Raw genomic sequence first — 18,036 nt, forward strand, 5'->3', positions numbered from 1 at the left:
TGGTGTAAGGAAGATTATGCTCAAGTATAAGACAGCAATCTGCAGCCCTTACTAAAGCATTAATAACTTTTGGCTTATTTATTCTCTGTGTACATTCCTGGTTGGTACAAGTCTTATGTTTTGGTTTGGGGTTGTTCTTAGTTTTTGTTGTGTTTTGTTGCCTGCTTTTTTAAGTAGGACTCTAGGCATAATAGGGGTTTTCAGTCAGCTCAGTCAAAAGTTGAGAGGAAGCGGTGTGAAGTGAACTGTCAGTGGCATGGCAATGTTTTTACCAAATGCAGGGAGCCAACACTAGTGTTGAAATGTTCCTGATCAAAGGCTAACTCCTAATTTTGGGGGTAGCAAAAAATATTTCTTTCTTCCCTTCTGCTTCCTTCCTCATTCTTTTTAAATGTCAATGAGGTGCCAATTCCTCAGCAGCATTCAAAAAAATGTTAAAATAAGTTGTGTGTTGAATAGAAAAGATGTTCCAGTGTCAATGGCCTGTGGGCTTAAAAATTATTTACTTCAAAATTTGTGGGAAATGAGAGCTTTTTTCTCTTTATTTGACCCTTTTTGTTACCACTACAGGAATACTAGATAGTTAAAACTCAGCCAACTAATAATCCTCCCTACGTTTTGGTAGCTACACATACTTTGACTTGCACCCACCATTGTAAATTGTGTTGCTCTTTTCATTTGAAGCCTGTCCAGTTTGCTTTATGCTTACCTTATTTTTTTTCCTTTCTTTTTTCACCTTTCACCATGGTCATCATGTATCCATGAAACCATTTAGTCCAAGTGTCAAGGCTCCTAATCTTCATGTAACTGATTCACTTCTGGGCATAGATCTTCAGCTTAGAAACACTGGATGCAGATGGGTAGTATGGTTATACTTCCCCATGTATTTTTGTATGAAATTCTAAGTCAGCTTTTCCAGTTGAAACTATGATCAATGTCCATTTTATGACAGTAGTCTATTCTCAAAAAACCTGAAAGGTGTATGGCAAGAATTATAGTGGGATCTTTTTCCACAGGTAAGTTCTTTTTGCCATGTGCAGACAATATCTGAGCAAAAGTCTTCTTGATCCAAGAGATCCACCAAAAAGATTCTGCCAAACCTCATTTCAATACACCTATCATTTCCCTACCGCCACCAGTTCTCACCTCCTTTAAGGTTTTAAAAGAATGGTATGTATCTGAACTGGTTCTTAACTTTACCCATGAATGGCTGCAGTACCTCAAAGTAAAGGTCCATACCTTAGCATATCTTGTGGCTATCACCATATGCATAAAGAAAAGGGACTGTATCCTTAAAAAGTTACCTTTGCACTCCCAGTTGTCTGAGCCTATATGATGTCTGGAACTGAAGGATGCCTCAGAACCAGTGTTTAATAGTCACAGATGGACTTTTCTTCCCTCAATTAGTCTAGCTACTTTCCGAACCCACTTATACTCTTGAAATGTATGCCAGATCCTGTGGCAATGAGTTATGCACTTTAATTGCTCCTTAGATTGGAAGTACTTTGGCTTTTTCATTTTAAGTGTGTTGTCTGATGCTTACAGATGATAGCATCCGCTGTATTTAATGAGTAATCTATCTTAGTTTTCTCTGCCTTTAATGATTTGTATACCTCTGTTAATCTCCCTCCATCCTTGTGTGTATCTCTCTTCCCTTTCCATAGTGTAATAAACTCCAGTTGGAACAAAATTCAGTCCATACCTCCACTCACCTCTGTTGCCATGTTTATTGTCAGTAGTACTAATTTCTGCAGTGGTCTGTTAAATTTAGCCTTTGACTTTTACATGATTGTGTCACTTCATATGCTTCGTAAAAATACAGTGTTTGTTTTTTTCTGAAGAATATGTAAAGAGGATTTCTCAACAGGAAGACTAGGAAAGGAATAGGGTATGTTGTTGGGGTAAGTGGTAAACTCGCCACTGTTGGGGGTCTGTCACCATTTTGGAGAAGAATGTTTATTAAAGACTCAAGTACAGTTGATCCCATCTTGGGGTGGGAGGGATGGACTAGAGGATGACTTTAAAGCTCTTGCTAGGTTGATTCTTTCCCTGTTTTTGGGGAGGGTGTGCTAGTGGAGATACTCTGAAGAAGTGTTAATCTGTTTCAAAACTCTGTGTTGAATTTGTCATCGTGAAGCCTCCTTTGTCAGTTAGTAAATTGGCATAAGCAGCTTCAAGAGAGAACTCCAGCTCTTTCTGCCTAACCTTCTGTTTTTAACTGGTGGCTGCCCCTTGGGACTAACCTTTTCAAAATCTTCACATTACTACTTTTTTTTTCTTTGCCTCCAAGCATTGTTCAGAAGTAAGCAGAGTTGGGGAGGGCAGTGGTTAGTACAGTATGCCTATTTGTTGCAGCTTTTATTCCAAAGGGCAGTTATTATCTACCAAGATAAATATTTATATTCAGCTCTACTTGGAAGAGAAATTTTAGTGATAAGGCATGTGTCTGCTGTTAAGGTTTGAGAATTGCAACTGCTTTTGAAGCAGTATCCAGGTTGTGATCATTTGTAAGTACAGGCAGTTCACCATCCAGTTTACAGAAAGAGAAATCTGATGTGCCTGGGCCTGTGTTACGCAGAAGATAATCCTGGAATTCATAAACAATGCTTCACATGTGAGATAAAGTTTTCATTAAAATGGGAAACTTCTGTTTTAGACATCTGCAGCTGGGTGTGGCTCTCTGGGTTGATGAAGTAGTTGTTGTTTGAGGAGTGCCTTAAGGCTCTTCAGCCTTGCCCCTTGAACACGTGTGAGCTGCAACTGTGGAAGTCGAAAGCACAGATTACAGTGTGTTCTGGGCCAGCATGGCCTGAGTCAGTGATCTGGACTGTTGAGTAATGCACTCCCCACCAAAAAGGGTAGACTTATCTTAGTCTCTGCAGGCTTTCCCAGGGAATCTGGGAAGGAAATTTCTACCTCTCCATGCAATTAAAAAGCTGAAGGTTAAGGAGGGGCAAAGATGGTAATAGTCAAAATCAGGGAGCAGCATGGATTTATTTCCTTACATAAACAGACATAATAAACGAAAGGGGAACTCCCCTGCCAAATATATGAAAGCTGCACTGAGTCAGGTAATCTGTCCTGGGCTTGCCTGGTAATTTGCTCGAGACCCCGGAGGAGAGCTTTTATTTCCTGCCCCTTAGTTGAGTTTTAGGGCCAAGCTTGGATTTAACTTTCAGGGATATTATAATGTAAATTGGAGGTGTGATACTATATTTATGGCAAAGAAAAGTGCATTTGCATAAACTTAATTTGTCTTGGCAAATGCTGTTTCTACCTGATGTAATTGAGGTTGGAAGGGCAGAAGGGAAAAGAGAAAGGCACAGTTTATATTGTCAAGATTTCTTTCTTTATAGTCCGTGGTTCAAACTTACCAGGAGACCTGAGGTAGTGACAAGCAAAGCTTGTTTAATGTATGCTTGGCTTCAGTCCGTCTGCTGCAGAGGTTAGCATCCTTATATGCTTTCTTGATGAGTCTGTTTTGAGAACCATTCTAAGGCATGAAGAACCAAGGTTAGGCTCAAAAAGAGCACCCAAATTTTAGCAAGTGTTTTGGAATCAGGTGTGGTTTGAATAAATGAGAAAGATACAGATGCAGCCTGCAAGTTCTACACTTCAAGAGTTGTTAAAATGTATCTCTTTTCTCTGGACCATAGCACTTCTAAGTACATCAGTTACCAGACTTCCTCCATTCTGTTTTCTGCTTTGACCCAAGTCTCTAATAAGACTGGCGATCTGCATTTGTTAATCCTAGGATGTACTGGGACACTGTTCTACTCTAATACTTAGCCATAGCTGACTCTAAATTTTCCTCTGTTGCTGCTGTTTCACAAATGATGGATGATCCACTTGACACATGAATTTTGGAAACCTCACTTCCATAAGGATGGAGAGAAGTTTTCTTCTGTGCCTGGTCACTTTCTACCTTCCTGCTGGATGTGCAGATTTGATGTTAAGCATCTCTACCAGCAGCTAGGACTTTCTCACCTCTCCAATAACACACATCTGAAAAGTTTTTTAGCCATGATTGTAGTGATTTTTTTCCAGTATTGAAGTCACTAGACAGACATTTAGCCTGATCTTTATTCTAGTTGTGAATATAAAATACTAATTCCAAAGAAGAATAAATAGGCTCCCAAAGTTCTGGGTTGAGGACACGTTTGAATAGACATATATAAGGAGCCAAGGAATGAATTTATGCACAGTTAAATGAAAAAGTATCTAGAAATACAACAAAGTATTTAGTAAGATTATATTTTACTACCTTTAAAAAATAGATGAAAGAAAAATACATTCCAAGGACCTTTTTGTCTTTTTGTTTTCATTAGCAGAGTGGCTGTAAAATAGACTGCCTGAACTTCCTTTCACTTAATCCTGTGAAACGAACTTATTTCTCTACAGAACACATACACCAACGCAGATAAACTCCTAGAAGCTGCTGAACAGCTTGCTCAGACTGGGGAGTGTGACCCAGAGGAAATTTATCAAGCTGCCCATCAGCTCGAAGACCGGATACAGGATTTTGTTAGGCGTGTGGAGCAACGCAAGATCCTGCTGGACATGTCTGTGTCCTTTCACACTCATGTTAAAGAGGTAAAAATGCTGCTAAATTGTAGTCATATAAAGCCGATAATTGTCCAATGTTACTTTCATTGTTAGAACCTTGCCATAGGAAGTTGTGTCCCTATTATAGGATGAGCTTTGGTTTGTAATACACAAATGGGGTAGGATGATTGTTTTGTTTATGTATTTTCTTTAATGTTGAGGTTTTTGTTTTTTTTTTTCTTTTTTTTTTCTTTCAAGCAAAAGCAGCTTCTGCATCCTTTCTTGTACGAGTACACATGCTTGTTCAGTCACAGGGAAGGGGGGGAGGGTCAGATCAGAGAACTGATACAGCTGAAACACAGGACTGTGGGGAGAGATACTGTGCACTTGTGTTTTTGGTTTTTTTAATCCAGCCAGCTCTCTGGTACAGTTAACTGAGTTGTCAGATACATGGTTAGACTGACATAGTTCAGGAGACTGAACCATGTGACAGAAGCACAAGGCTACTTAAGGCAACCCTGGTGCCCAGAGAGTCTTTGTTTAATTTCTCTGTTTTATACATTAACGTTTTGTTTCTGTGTATTGATGGTTCTTCACAATCTAAAGAGATCTTTTCTGATAATGACAGTGGTTTGCCTCATGTTTGTAATTTTTAGTCTCCTTCGAAGGTTGAAGTAATACACCAGGAAAAGAAAATTGGAACATGCTGCCCAAAGAAGTTGTGGATGCCTCAGTGTTCAAGGCCAGGTTGGATAGGGCCTTGAGTGACCTGGTCTAGTGGAAGGTGTACCTGCCCATGGCAAGGGGGTTGGAACTGGATGGTCTTAAGGTCCTTTCCAACCCAAACTATTATATGATTCTATGAAACACACTTAATTTTCAGCCAGATCAGTTTTCTGCTCCAGTTTAGGACACAGATCATATGAATTTCTAAACTTGTGGGAGAGGTTGGAATAGGCTAGAGCAAGAATAAAGACTGCAGTAAGGGGTTTTAGGTTAAAATAGTGGCAAATTTCAACAACTGTAGATTACTTACTTTCTGTTTAGAGCTCATGTTAAGTCTCTCTCTGCTCAAACTAGGTGAAAATATTAAAGGCTTCTGAATCACAGCATTATCAGATGTCTTCCTTCCCTTCACCCTACATTGAGAAATGGTTTGTTCAGTGGGGAAGTATAGTATTCAAAGTAGTTTCTTCAGGAAAACCTTGTGGAGGATAAGGATGATTTGTATATGAAGCATCTGCTTTGCACTTGAAACAAATGCAGAAGGCAGTTGGTCTTTGGAGGAGGTCAGGATTGAATTACTTTTTTAGCTCCAGACATGAGTACATAGCTCCCCCATCAGTTTTCTGTTAGATACTTCCTTGTCGGTATTCTCCCAGGACTCTGCTTGTTTAAGCAAAACATAAATGCTGTATTGTAAGCTATTTTGGGGGGATAACTTTTCTGTTTCACTTTTCTTAAGCACATAGTGCTGTTTCATTACCTGTTGCGAAGCACAGGAGCAGTCACCTGCTGAAACATGTTCATTGTTTCTATAGATTTCTTCATTACCTGTTTTTCTTTGCATTAAGTAGAGCAACTGGAATGGTATTTAGACAGCTACGGCTGGTTGTAGTGATAAAAGATGGAGACTATAAAAGGATTTGCAAGGAAAGGGCTTTAAAAAATAAAAAAAAAATTAAAAAAAAAGGCAGACTGATCTGTGAGTCACTGTTGAGTAATTCTGGGAGGCTGATCCAGATGTGCTGGAATGTTGCCACTGTTCCCCCAGATAATAATGTTGTATTGAAAAAAAAAAATATTCTGTATCTTGATTTATTTCTTTGGGAAAATGGATTTCATTGTGACCCTGTAAGTACACACAGCTGTTAGTTACTATGGCAGCCTCTTTGCAACCTGGACTTTTGGGGAAAAGGTAGTGTGGCTGGTGTACACATGTTGATTTTTGTTTGTCATGTGGCTGGCCTTTATACCTGAAAAAGCAAGGAAAATTAAAAAGATTATTTATGTGAGCAAGTCTATCTATTATTTATTTTAAAATATCTATTTAAAAATACAGATAAGAGTGTGGCTCATATTTAGTAGACTAGTTCTTTGGTTAAGGTGAAATGAAATAGCAAGCTCAAAGCTGTCTTGTGCTTTCTGTATTCTAACTTATTTTCAAGAGCATGTTTGTTATCAAACATGCATGCGGAGTGCTGAGAAGGCATCACAAAGCAGATGGAAGATAAAAATGCCCTAAACCTGAAAGTCATCCATGCTTTGTTGGCAGGAGAATTGCTTCTCTCCTTCAGGATGTGGGAAGTTACTGAATAAATTAGTGCATACCTGTAAGCACGTAACCTTTCTGCTGTATGGGGGAGTGAAGAAATTAATTACTCTTAGCTAGTGAAGAGAGGAGTTCAAGTAGTAAGATAATATACTACTTGTTGAACCAGAAAGAGATACTTCAGTTGCTAAAACAAACAAGCAAACAAACAACAAATCCCCCTAAACAAACAAAAAAGCAAAATGCAATCAACATGTCTTGCCCTTCAAGTATTCAGGGTGAAATTTGTTTCTTCTGGGTTTTCTTGTGTTTTCTTGGTCTAAAAAATAGACACGAAGAATAAAAACCCTGTGTGTGACAGTTTGGAGGGAGCCACAGAGCTGAGAAAAGCTAGTAATGTGAGTACTTGGCTGTTCTGAGGCTTTGGAATGTGGCTCTGACATCCATCCAATCCCTTGATTTTTTTGAAGTAGGATGTTTTGGTGTGTTTTATTCTTTTCCCCAGGAATAGTTCATATTGAATAAATGCTTCTCATCTGGATGAGAGTGTTCCAATTCTACTTCTCCCATGTAGCTTTACATAACCTTTATGCTTGACACAGAATTTGTCTGTAACTTTGCCCAGCTTCCCTGGGAAGTGTCAGCCCTGCAGTGTCAGCGCAGTACTGTTACTCTGTTCACGCTGAGTAAATCAGCACAGTTTCTGCTTTCAGAGGCAGCTTGCTTGCCACAAAAGCAAAAGATCGGCTTGACAGGTCCTGGAAGTAACACTTTTGCTATACCTGTGCACAAAGCAGCTGTGTAGTGTGTGTGCAGCAGGCTGTTATGATGCACATTGGAAATGCTGGCTGTCTTTAACATTTCCAGAAGTTCTGGAGCCAGGTGATTACAAGCTGGTACAGCTCCCTGTAGCTTACAAACATCAGAAAACAACATTTAAGTTCTCAGACTTCTCATGGACTAACCTCAATAGACCACATTTCTCATTATGATTAAGGAAACTATGTATTCAAGGAACCTAGAAATATGATATTATGTAATGGTGTCACTGTTACTCATTTTGCTTAATGATGATCCAAGAAAATCAGTTGCTTGCTTATATGCAAGTTGTGATTCTACTCTGTTACGTTATTGCTAGTTTTTAAGTTTGTAAGATTGTGACTACTGATAATGTATGTCCCATGCAAACAGTGACAAATTTCAGTCTATAAGCCACGTTTTTTAGTAAGTGATGTACTGAAGTTAAGCCATGTGCTGGCAAGGTGTAAAAGTGTTTGGGACTGTAATTATCCCCATCCAAATTTTTGCATTGAAACTGTGAACTGGCAGGTTCCCAACCTGAGGATGGGTAAATGTAACTGAACACTGAGACTGTTGACCGTTGTGAGACAGTGAATTTCTTACTGCTTTTGTGCCTTTTGACATTTAATAAATGGGAAGGATAAGGTGGAAAAAAAAAATTGCACAGATAAAAAATGTTTCCAAAATAAACGGTGATCATAAAAGGTTGTGTGCAAAACATAGGAGCAAAACTCATGATACTTTGCTGTGAAATCTGTCACCATGTAGAGATGAATAGGATTTTGGTGCGAATTCACATTCTTCCATACACAGATACAGACACACGTGCACTCTCTCTGAAATGGCTCCCTCAGCACCTATAAGTGGGAAGGCTGAAATCCTGGCCAAGCCAGGTGTTTGTAGTAGTGCCAAAGTAGAGCAGCAGATATTTTCCTGGTGTCATCTGTGGGAATACAGATCAGGCTGATTGTATGTGGAAGAGAATGATCTCTTAAGATCCTGTTAGCTTTTTGCATATAACCTTTTGTGTGTATTCTGACAAGTTGATTACAAAACAGCTCAGAGTGCTTTTTGTGTATACACGATGTTTAATGGTGTTACTAGAAGATGTCTCTTCTTTTTTTCATCTTACTCAAACTAAACTTTGCACCAGAATAGACTGAAGCTGAAACAAAGAAAAGGGAAGTGGAATTGGCTGAGATTTCAAATACAAAACCTCACTGTTCCTGAACAAAAGTAATGAAACAGTGGTCTGTGAAAGCTGTTGAAACTGAGTCCTGTGAACCTGAGATGTGGCATTGTTTGGAGGATGCCAGTGCATGAGAAGGCTGAGGAGGCTTTGGTCTGGCCATAATGCTGCTGATTCAATCACATCTAGCTATGATGCATATGTATTTGATTCAAAAAGCCTTATTGATAATGGTCTTGCTTTGTCTCACAACTCACTGCCAGAAATATGCCCTCCATTGCATACCTCCATCTGGTATGGAAGGGTAGACATCCATGCAGCTTTTCATTTGTTTCATTCCAGAGTGGACCCTGAAGTGACACCTCTTCTGATTGCCTGTTACTCCTGAGTATTTGAGTCTTATGTGCTGGTGGTCTACAGGTTAAATTTGAATGTTATAATAAGGCTGCTTTCTTCTCTGTGTCCTTTCCAGGCAGCACAGCAGCTTTTGGATGCCCCCATCTAAGCATGAAGTTCCTTGGGCTTCTGTGCATCTCTAACTTTTTTTTATTGTGTTGTTACAGCACAGCTCAATGTGACAGTCTGGCAAAAATACATGAATCATAGAATGGTTTGGGTTGGAAGAGACCTTAAAGATCATCTAGTTCCAACCCCCTGCCATGGGCAGGGACACCTTCCACTAGAGCACATTGCTCCAAGCCCCTGTGTCCAACCTGGCCTTGAACACTGCCAGGAATGGGGCAGACACAGCTTCTCTGGTCAACCTCTTCTAGTGTCTCACCACCCTCACAGTGAAGAATTTATTCCTGGTATCTAATCTAAACCTATCCTCTGTCAGTTTAAAGCCACTCCCCCTTGTTGTATCACTACCTGTCCTTGTAAAATGTCCCTCTTGAGATTTCTTGTAGCCCCTTTAAGCACTGGAAGCTGCTCTAAGGTCTCTCCGGAGCCTTCTCTTCTCTAGGCTGAACAACCCCAACTCTCTGTGCTGTCTCTGGTCAGTACTTTGATGTGCCAGTAATCATGAATCTGAGAGTTGAGAAAAGCTTTTAAATCTGAAATAAGAGGAACACATTCAGTGGCAGCACACTGAAGTGTGTTGTGGTTTATTGGTTTGGTAGGGCTGGAATCCAGTTACCCTGCACACATTTTCTCTACAGTTTTTCAAGACTGGTAGCTACTTTGTTTGAAAAAAGGGATCAAATTTAAGTGGAAGTATTATTGAAATAGCACTAAGTGCTTGAGAGAAGTGAGGCAGAAATAGGTCTTTAAACTGTGTAAAGCTATGGTATAGACATGTTTCTCTTGTTCGGGTAAAAAATGGGAAAAGTTGATGTAATTTTAGGAACATGTGAGCAACTTGGTTTTGCTTCAAGGATGAATTTGTTTTAAAAAGGAAATTGATTTTGTTATAACTGTAGAATAGATAGGGATATTTGAAGCTTTTAAAGATAATTAGCTCTAATTTTCAAAGAATACGCATGCATTTGATATCTTAAATGTTGCTGAAAGACCCTGGAAGACAAACTCCAGGGAGCTTAACATCTTTTGGGTTTTTGTTGTTTGTTTGTTTGTTTTAAAGATGCAGTTTTTGTCCATTGGATGTCCTGAGAAGCAAAACTTACAGGCAGACACATGCACATCAACCACTTTCTATGCCCAGATCTAAATGTCAGGGAATACTGTTGCAACATTTGGCCCTGTACAAGTAAGAGCTCCTTCAGCAACTGTGCCTGTGGTAATAAACATACTGCAACAGCGTCTGTGCTGGGGGGAAGGGGCAAAAAGAGGAATTGGCAGTTTTTACACACAGAAACCGTGTGCCTTTTCTGTCTTAGCCTGATGAAAAGGCTGACTACATATCCAAAAGCCATTATTATAAAAATGAAAAAAAAAAAAAGAAAATTGTGAAAGAGGGTGAAAGTGATGGATAGTTTACACTAATATGAATAAGGTATTTACTCAAAAATAACTCTTCTCTTACTATATTCAGCAAAAATACAGTAAGGTCTTCTTTAGATGCAGTCTTTCAGGAGGTTGCAGAGATGTGACTTAAATGGATAGAGGCCCATGATGGAAACACTGAAACTTCCAGGATGTTGCAGACAATTAAAATAATACCATCTCAGTGACTAATGGCATGCTCCCAAGAACTTAGGAAAGAGGTAGCACAGGATGCAGGCTCGTTCAAGCAGATGTTTCTTAGTCTGTGCTATATTTAGGTCAAGAAAAAAATCTGCTGGGTGAAACATTTGCCTGTCAGGGATTCAGAGTTTGATTTCCCTCTCAAATTTTAATTCTGATAAGATGTGAAGAACAGATGAAAAGAGCAGGGAGAGCCTCCATCAGTGACTGGATTGAGTTATTTATATGGTTTTCTCACTGTATGTTAGAGCTGTCTTGCTGCTGGATAAAGATCTTACTGAGGACACAAGACTCAGTGGTTTATTTGGGGATCTTCACGCTGCTTCTTTTACAGAGAATAGAAAAAGACATGCATGGAAGTTGCTTAAAAGTTCACACCAAGAGAAAGTGAATGGTTTTTTTAATGAAAACTTTGTGGTTTTTTCCCCCACTGGATTTTTGTTGCCAAGCTCTCTTTTATGGAATAATGCGTTACCTCAGAAAATCATTGCACTATAAAATCTGTAGTTCTGCACTGCTGATCGTGTCTGGGTAAGCTCCAGTCTCTGTTCACCCCCTACTGTAAACTGCTTTCTTCTGGCTTTGCTGTGCAACCTTGTACTGTCTTCGTCCATACTTCTCTATCCAAAAATAAAGGTATATTATGTAATTTCCAGTATATCCAGTGCTCATTTTGGCTTTAAAGCTGTAAAGAAGCCAGCTGACTATTGCTACCCATTATGAATTAAGCTCCTCTCAGTAAAATGCATGAATTTCTATCCAGCTTTAATAACCTGACAGCTTTGTTCATCTTTGGTGGCTTTATTCTGTGTATAAACATCAAGACTATTTTGAGGGGAAGCTGTTTGTCAGAAACTTACTTGGTGGGAAAGTGTAAAAAGCTTATTTGATAATGAATTAGAGTAACTTTTGCTATGGAACTGTCACAGCGCTGTTTTCAGAAATGGCTTAAATTGTCCTACTTTCAACAGTGTATGAATCACAGCTAGGCAAGTAATGCATACTAATTACTCTCTTTCTCTTTCTGCACATTGGTAAATATTTTTCCTTCCCAAACAGTGCGCAATTCAGCTAATGAACTAGGCAAACACAGTGTATTTTTGAGCCCTTTGGTACCCTGGGGACAAGATACCATGCTCACAGCCATGCCATGCTGACCAGGCACTAAGCCAGTCAGCATAACACTTTGTTGTGCTTGTGCCCATGTCTCTCTGCTCTAGGCAGGTGGTGTGGCTTTGAACTGGCGGTGCAGAGGGAAAGGTCTGCTTGCTCTATGTTGGCTTGGTATCCAGCATCCAGCGTGAGCTTTAAGGGAAGTACTCACACAGTTTATCACCAGCCCAACACTTGCAAGTTGCATTGCTCCTGCCAGGTCCTCTCCACCCAGTTGCAGAAGTGCTTGAAGTGTATGTGAAGCATAAGAAACGCAGAGATGAGGTGTCCATTGTGCAGGTCTGACACAACCCAGCTGCAAAAGACATACTGGAAAAAATTGAAGTAGTTTTTAGACCTGTCTTTGACCTGCAGTACAGGTGCTTGTAAGGGAGCCAAGGGGCAAACTTGATATAGTCTAAGACACTCAAAATTGTTTTAATCCCAGTTTGCCTGTGATAAACATCTCTGGAAATTGAGCCTTTTATAGGCAGGGCAGTAAGCATGGAGTGCAGAGGTCTTTCAGCCAGCACTGAACACATTAGATCTGCAAGCAACAACAGTGTTAGTCTCAAATATATTTTCACAGTTGCAAGCTGCACTGGTTGTGTGTACATGCCAGCTCATTTGGAAGGTCTCTAACATGGTGCCCTATTATTACAGTTGAGACACAAACTTCATAAACTGAGAGAGGAATAAAAGCATGTCCTCTGGGCATTGAAAGCTGAGTAAAGTTTTCAGGTTGTATTGTCAGACTTCTTGCTCTTAAGTTTCATTCGTCTCAAAGTGAAATTTGCATTCCTAAGTATACATTGGTGGGGGGAGGACCATAAAATTGGATGCTGCATTGGGTTATGCTGGAATGAATGTTGACAAGTACTTTTAACCCACTTGGTGAGTTCTATTTGTGCTCCTTTTAATGAGAAAGGCTTGAGTTCGTGGCATTTACAGCTATGGAGTTGCATTCAAATCTGTGGCAGTCATTGTCTTTAAAGCATGTGAGTAGTCAGAATAACAGTGTGTATGAATAGGCAGTTCTGTTGGGGGGGGGGGGGGAGTAGATTTGTAGAAAAAGTTAAATGACATTAATTCTTCCCAATTGTGAAAATTTAACTTATAGCTTGGTTAACTGAAAGCCTACATCAGGAGGCATGTAAGGCTCTAAGATACAAAACCTAACATTTGTTTTTCAAAATACAGCTTCAAAGGAATCAATTAATCAAGATCTAGAATCCTTTGTTTAATTTACTATTTTAATGTAGGTCCATTGGTAGTTAGGATACCTTTATTGTCAGAACATTGTACGAATGGCAGTATGAAATGAGTGTTTCTGTTGAAAATGTTAAGCAAAGAAATAAAACAGAATTTGTTTTTCTGTCTTTTAAGTCAGTTTTGATTGTTTCCTGTTTATATTTTAACTATGTTAACCTTTTAATTAGTTTCAAAGTTAATAAAGCCTATTTGTATCTCTAAAAAGTATAAAGGCAAAGATTAAAGTGTAGTAAAAATACCTTAATACTTTAAATCAGATCAGAGTTGTTCTTTCAGAATAAAAACCAAATTCTAATCCATTTGGTATGGATTGGTAAAATTAGCATTTGGTATGTAGTGGTAAAATAGAGAGGAGGGATCCAGTTTGAATGCTTCCTGTGAGAGTAGCTGTTTTACTGTGCTGCTTACAGGAGAGTTGCAGGAGGCAGCCGTGCTCCCTCTCTTCCAGCAGCATTTTTAACAGTTGCACAATAGATGGCTAATGGTTTGCTGGTGAATAATTTTCACAGAGAGCTTACTATGCAGCAGCTTGTCTCATAAAATTGTGGAAAAGAACACAGTAGGATTCAAGTTACCAATAGTGATATAGCTAGCATATACCATGGGGGTTTTGTGTAAGCTGTGGTATGTAGGCAGTTCTGAACAGGATTGTGTGCATGTTCAGGGGAAATGTGAGTTAACTGGTGGAATTTGTTATATTTTTTTTGTAATAGTATGAAATTGAAATCAAGAGGGTAAGCAACATAGCTGTAGAGATCATGATTGAAAAATATCTTCTCCCATCTGATTTGTCTCTGTATCTTGTTTTCTGAAATGCCCTTTTCTTTTTCCTTTTTCCGAAGGCCACTGAAAAGTGTTATGTTGTCTGTGTGCATGTGTCAGCCTGGCAGTGTAAATTTGATGGTGGCTACAATACATCTCCCTTCCTTCCTTCCTTCCTTCCTCCCTTCTCTCAGGGAGTGTTACCATAGCATTTCCCTCCCAGGGACTCTCGCAGAGCTGCAGATGGGATTCTCGCTATGAACTGTGCACTGCTCAGTCGGATACACTCAGTACTGTAGAAGGAAAATGGGAAAGAAAGGGTGACTTAGCAACACGGATAAAGCTTTCCTGGTATTTCCAAGAAGTGAAAACTTTATTTGAAACAAAGGCTTATTTTCATTAAATTGAGGATGGGATGTTTCTATGCAGGGAAGCAAATCCTGTTTCTCTCCACCACCTCAGTCTGTTTCCTCTTGTCCAGGGGGATTGATCTGAAATACTGCCTGCTTGATCCTGAGGCTTAAGTTTCTCTTTTTTCCCCCCCTTCTCCTTTAGCTGTGGACATGGCTTGAAGAACTACAGAAAGAACTGCTTGATGATGTCTATGCTGAGTCTGTGGAGGCTGTCCAAGACCTAATTAAACGTTTTGGTCAACAACAACAGACCACTCTGCAGGTTACAGTCAATGTCATAAAGGAAGGCGAAGATCTTATACAACAACTAAGGTAAAACAAATTTTTATTTAAATCTCTTCTAGTGTACATCTGATATTCTGTGAGGCTCTTTCTGTTTGAGGGTAGAGATGATGACTGCAAGATATGACCTATAAATAAAACTGGTAAATGTTAGGATAACAATGGTGTTTCATGCTATACTAACGGTCTCTAACCTTCTGTTTACAGGAAGCTCAGCTTATAAACACTAACTTCACAAGAAGAAGATTTTGTTTACATAAGCTACCTTTTTGATAGAAGCAATCGTATGCCTTTGTGGTCTGACGTGCAGGGCTCTACAACATTCTGAGTTCTGAGCAGCAGTCTTTTTGAAAAGAGACACTTTAAATTGTTTTGCAGACTGATGAGTAACTTTACTGTAGTAAAGACCATCACTTTGCAGTCCATTTCATTCAGTAACAATCTAAATAAATTTGGGCCACAGCTACACTTGTACATGTCCCCTTTGCAGGAGCTGATATTATCATATGTGAATTTACAGATTTTATAAAAAGATTAAGTCATAGGGGTTTTATTATTGTCTAATTTTGATATTTTTTTTTTCCTGCAGGAAGGTTCAGTAAAGTAAATAGTTATCATATGCCACTTAATAATACTCTTCCTTTTTTTTTTCTTTTTTTTTTTTTTCCTTCCCCTCTTACCCCTCTCTCTGCTTTTAACAGGGATTCTGCCATCTCTAGTAACAAGACCCCTCATAACAGCTCGATCAACCACATAGAGACAGTCCTGCAGCAGCTGGATGAGGCCCAATCTCAGATGGAGGAGCTTTTTCAGGAACGCAAGATCAAGCTTGAGCTGTTTCTGCAGCTCCGTATATTTGAAAGAGATGCAATAGATGTGAGTATCTGCTCTTGGAGTTGCACTGCATTTATTTTTTCTCTTGTGTAGGAACTTTTTTGCTGAGATTGCTAGGTAGCTGCATTGGCATGTGACTTAAATGGCTGATAGACATACTTTTTACCTGAACTAAGGCTAAGCTGTTACAGTGCCATCCCCCTGCAAAACTTCAAGAAGTTTTGAGTCTGTCCAAATTTGGAGGAGGGCTTCAGTTTATCAGTGCAAAGTTTCTGTTGGTGTGCAGGGACATGTATACATTGTGCTGTACACGGTGACTGAGTGGGTGCCTTGGAAGGTTCAGGGTATATCCACTGGTAAATGAGCCTGTTTTGAGTGTACAATGGCTTATCTTCAGACTCTGGACAACAGGAGTTACAGCAGCAATTTTACCTCTTCACCTGTATGTGGTGAAAGCTGTGACTGTTGGTTAGGTATGAATGGTGTAAGGGCAAAGAGGCAGTCAGCAGAAGTGTTAGCTTTTCTTGGTTTGGTTGTTATTTTGGGGGTTTTGTTCATTTTAGTTTGGTTTGTTGGTTTTTTGGGGTTTTGTTTCTTGTTTGTGCGTGGGTTGGTTTTAGTTTTTTGGGTTTGTTTTTTTGGGTTTTTTTTGGGGGTGTTTTTTTTTTCCTTAGATCAGGATTAGATATTATTGCTGAAGTCTGGTTTAGCTAAGCACACTGTTACATGCAATGCAGGAATAGGCAGACACAGTTCCTTGATCTGTGCCCACAGAGGAAGTGAGAGTGTGCATTCTACAGTAATAACAATTCTGATGTAAAGAAGACTAAGAAGGTTCTCTATTTTGCAATTCACGCTAGTCTGCAGGGAGCTCGCTACTTCAATTATGAGAGAGTACCTGTCCTGCGTATGCAAGGGAAAGATTTTGGCAAAATTGTGATTGTAATAATTAGTTGAATGACTGGTATATGTGGAGGAACATGAAAGGTATAGTCAGCTATTTTGCAATCTCTGCAGAAGTGATCTGTAGTGCTTGATGTCTGTGTGATGTTTCTCAGAACGCTCTTATTGAGGAAATAGCAGCTATGAGGGCATACCAAGAAAGAATTAGGTTAAACATTTGAGTGAAGCTCAAGATTAAGGTATTGCTCTTTGCTGTAGGTTACATAAAACAGGATTTTACAATAGCAGAAGGCCAGTTGCAGGAGCACTGCTTTGCAGATGTGTTCTAGTCCTTCAGTGCAGCACAGCATCACAGATAGTAGTAATTCTGTGTATGTTGTTTGGAGATACCCATCGGATTTTGCATTGGAAAACTACAAACCCTAACTCGACAGGTCCTGTCAGCTTTTCTAATGCTGACACTTGCCATGCTTTACATTTTGGCACATACAGCATAAAGCACAGTACCAATTACCTTATTGAAAGAGTTGGTGTGTTTTGTTTATATGGCTTGGAAACAAAAGCCATGGTTAAGATTGTCAAGGAGAGGCCTCCAGGGAACAAAACTACCCTGGCTGCAGAGCGTCTTCAGCAAAATGTTATTGCTTTGCTGTCTCTGTACCATGTCCTCTCTCTGCTTCCTCAGCAAAGCATGCTTCTCTTTTCCCTCTCCCTGAAGGCAGCCATCTGTTTGGAAACTTCCAGGAAGAAAATGCAGAGACTAGTTCCAGGTCAGTTGTTTGAAAGCAGAAGCTCAGCTAAAGTAACATAATACTGAGGAGGAGCCACATGCCAGTTGTGAACTTGCTTTGTTTTAACCTCTTCCTTTGTCAAGGATTTTTCATGATTGGTCTAGTCAATGAAGACTTGTGTGTAGGGCCAGTTCATTTATGGGAGCATCCTGTGAGGACAGTTTTTCTGGAAGGCAAGTAGTGTTTCTAGCTTGTCTTACTGCTTGCAAAAGAAAGCAGGCTAAAATGGGACAGAGGGCTCCCCTAGTGTTGCAGGATCTTACAGGCTTCTGGGGACTGTGGGGAGATTTGTTGGCAGGGTTAGTCCTCTTCTTTCTGTCCTTACTCTTCCCTTATTATTCACATATAAAAGATTGTTTCTTTAGTTGCTGTCTTTATCCTACAACTTTTCAGGTTGTCCTGCTCTTCTGAAATTGCTGTAACTGCAGCACTGTCTCTGTTCTGCCCCTTGCTCTTGGCAGATAAACCTGACCTTCTCTATCCTCTAGGTTTTTATGTGCCATCGGTTCTGAGCTGTTTGAAGGACTCTGTCGCGAATGCCTGTATTAACTAAAGGGAAGAAGGAGCAAAATAGTGTACAGAGTCCCTTTCTATTGTGATTAGTAGCATAAGGAAGATGGGTATGGACCTAGCCAGTGGGAAGATAAAACCAGAGGCAATGTATGCAGCCTAAAA

General features: G+C 39.7%; 1 protein-coding gene across 1 annotated transcript in view; it reads left to right on the forward strand.

Moving 5' to 3' along the window:
- Positions 1-18,036, forward strand: part of LOC104411671 (triple functional domain protein-like) — a gene marked incomplete at its 5' end in the record, with an annotated part of 141,820 nt that overhangs the window by 8,574 nt on the left and 115,210 nt on the right. Inside the window, 3 exon segments of the mRNA XM_010022152.1 lie at positions 4,402-4,593; positions 14,694-14,863; positions 15,535-15,709. Of these exon segments, the coding sequence (XP_010020454.1) occupies positions 4,402-4,593; positions 14,694-14,863; positions 15,535-15,709 (537 nt within the window).

The sequence above is a fragment of the Nestor notabilis genome, unplaced genomic scaffold (assembly GCF_000696875.1).
Source record: "Nestor notabilis isolate BGI_N333 unplaced genomic scaffold, ASM69687v1 scaffold1509, whole genome shotgun sequence".
Lineage (NCBI taxonomy): Eukaryota > Metazoa > Chordata > Aves > Psittaciformes > Psittacidae > Nestor > Nestor notabilis.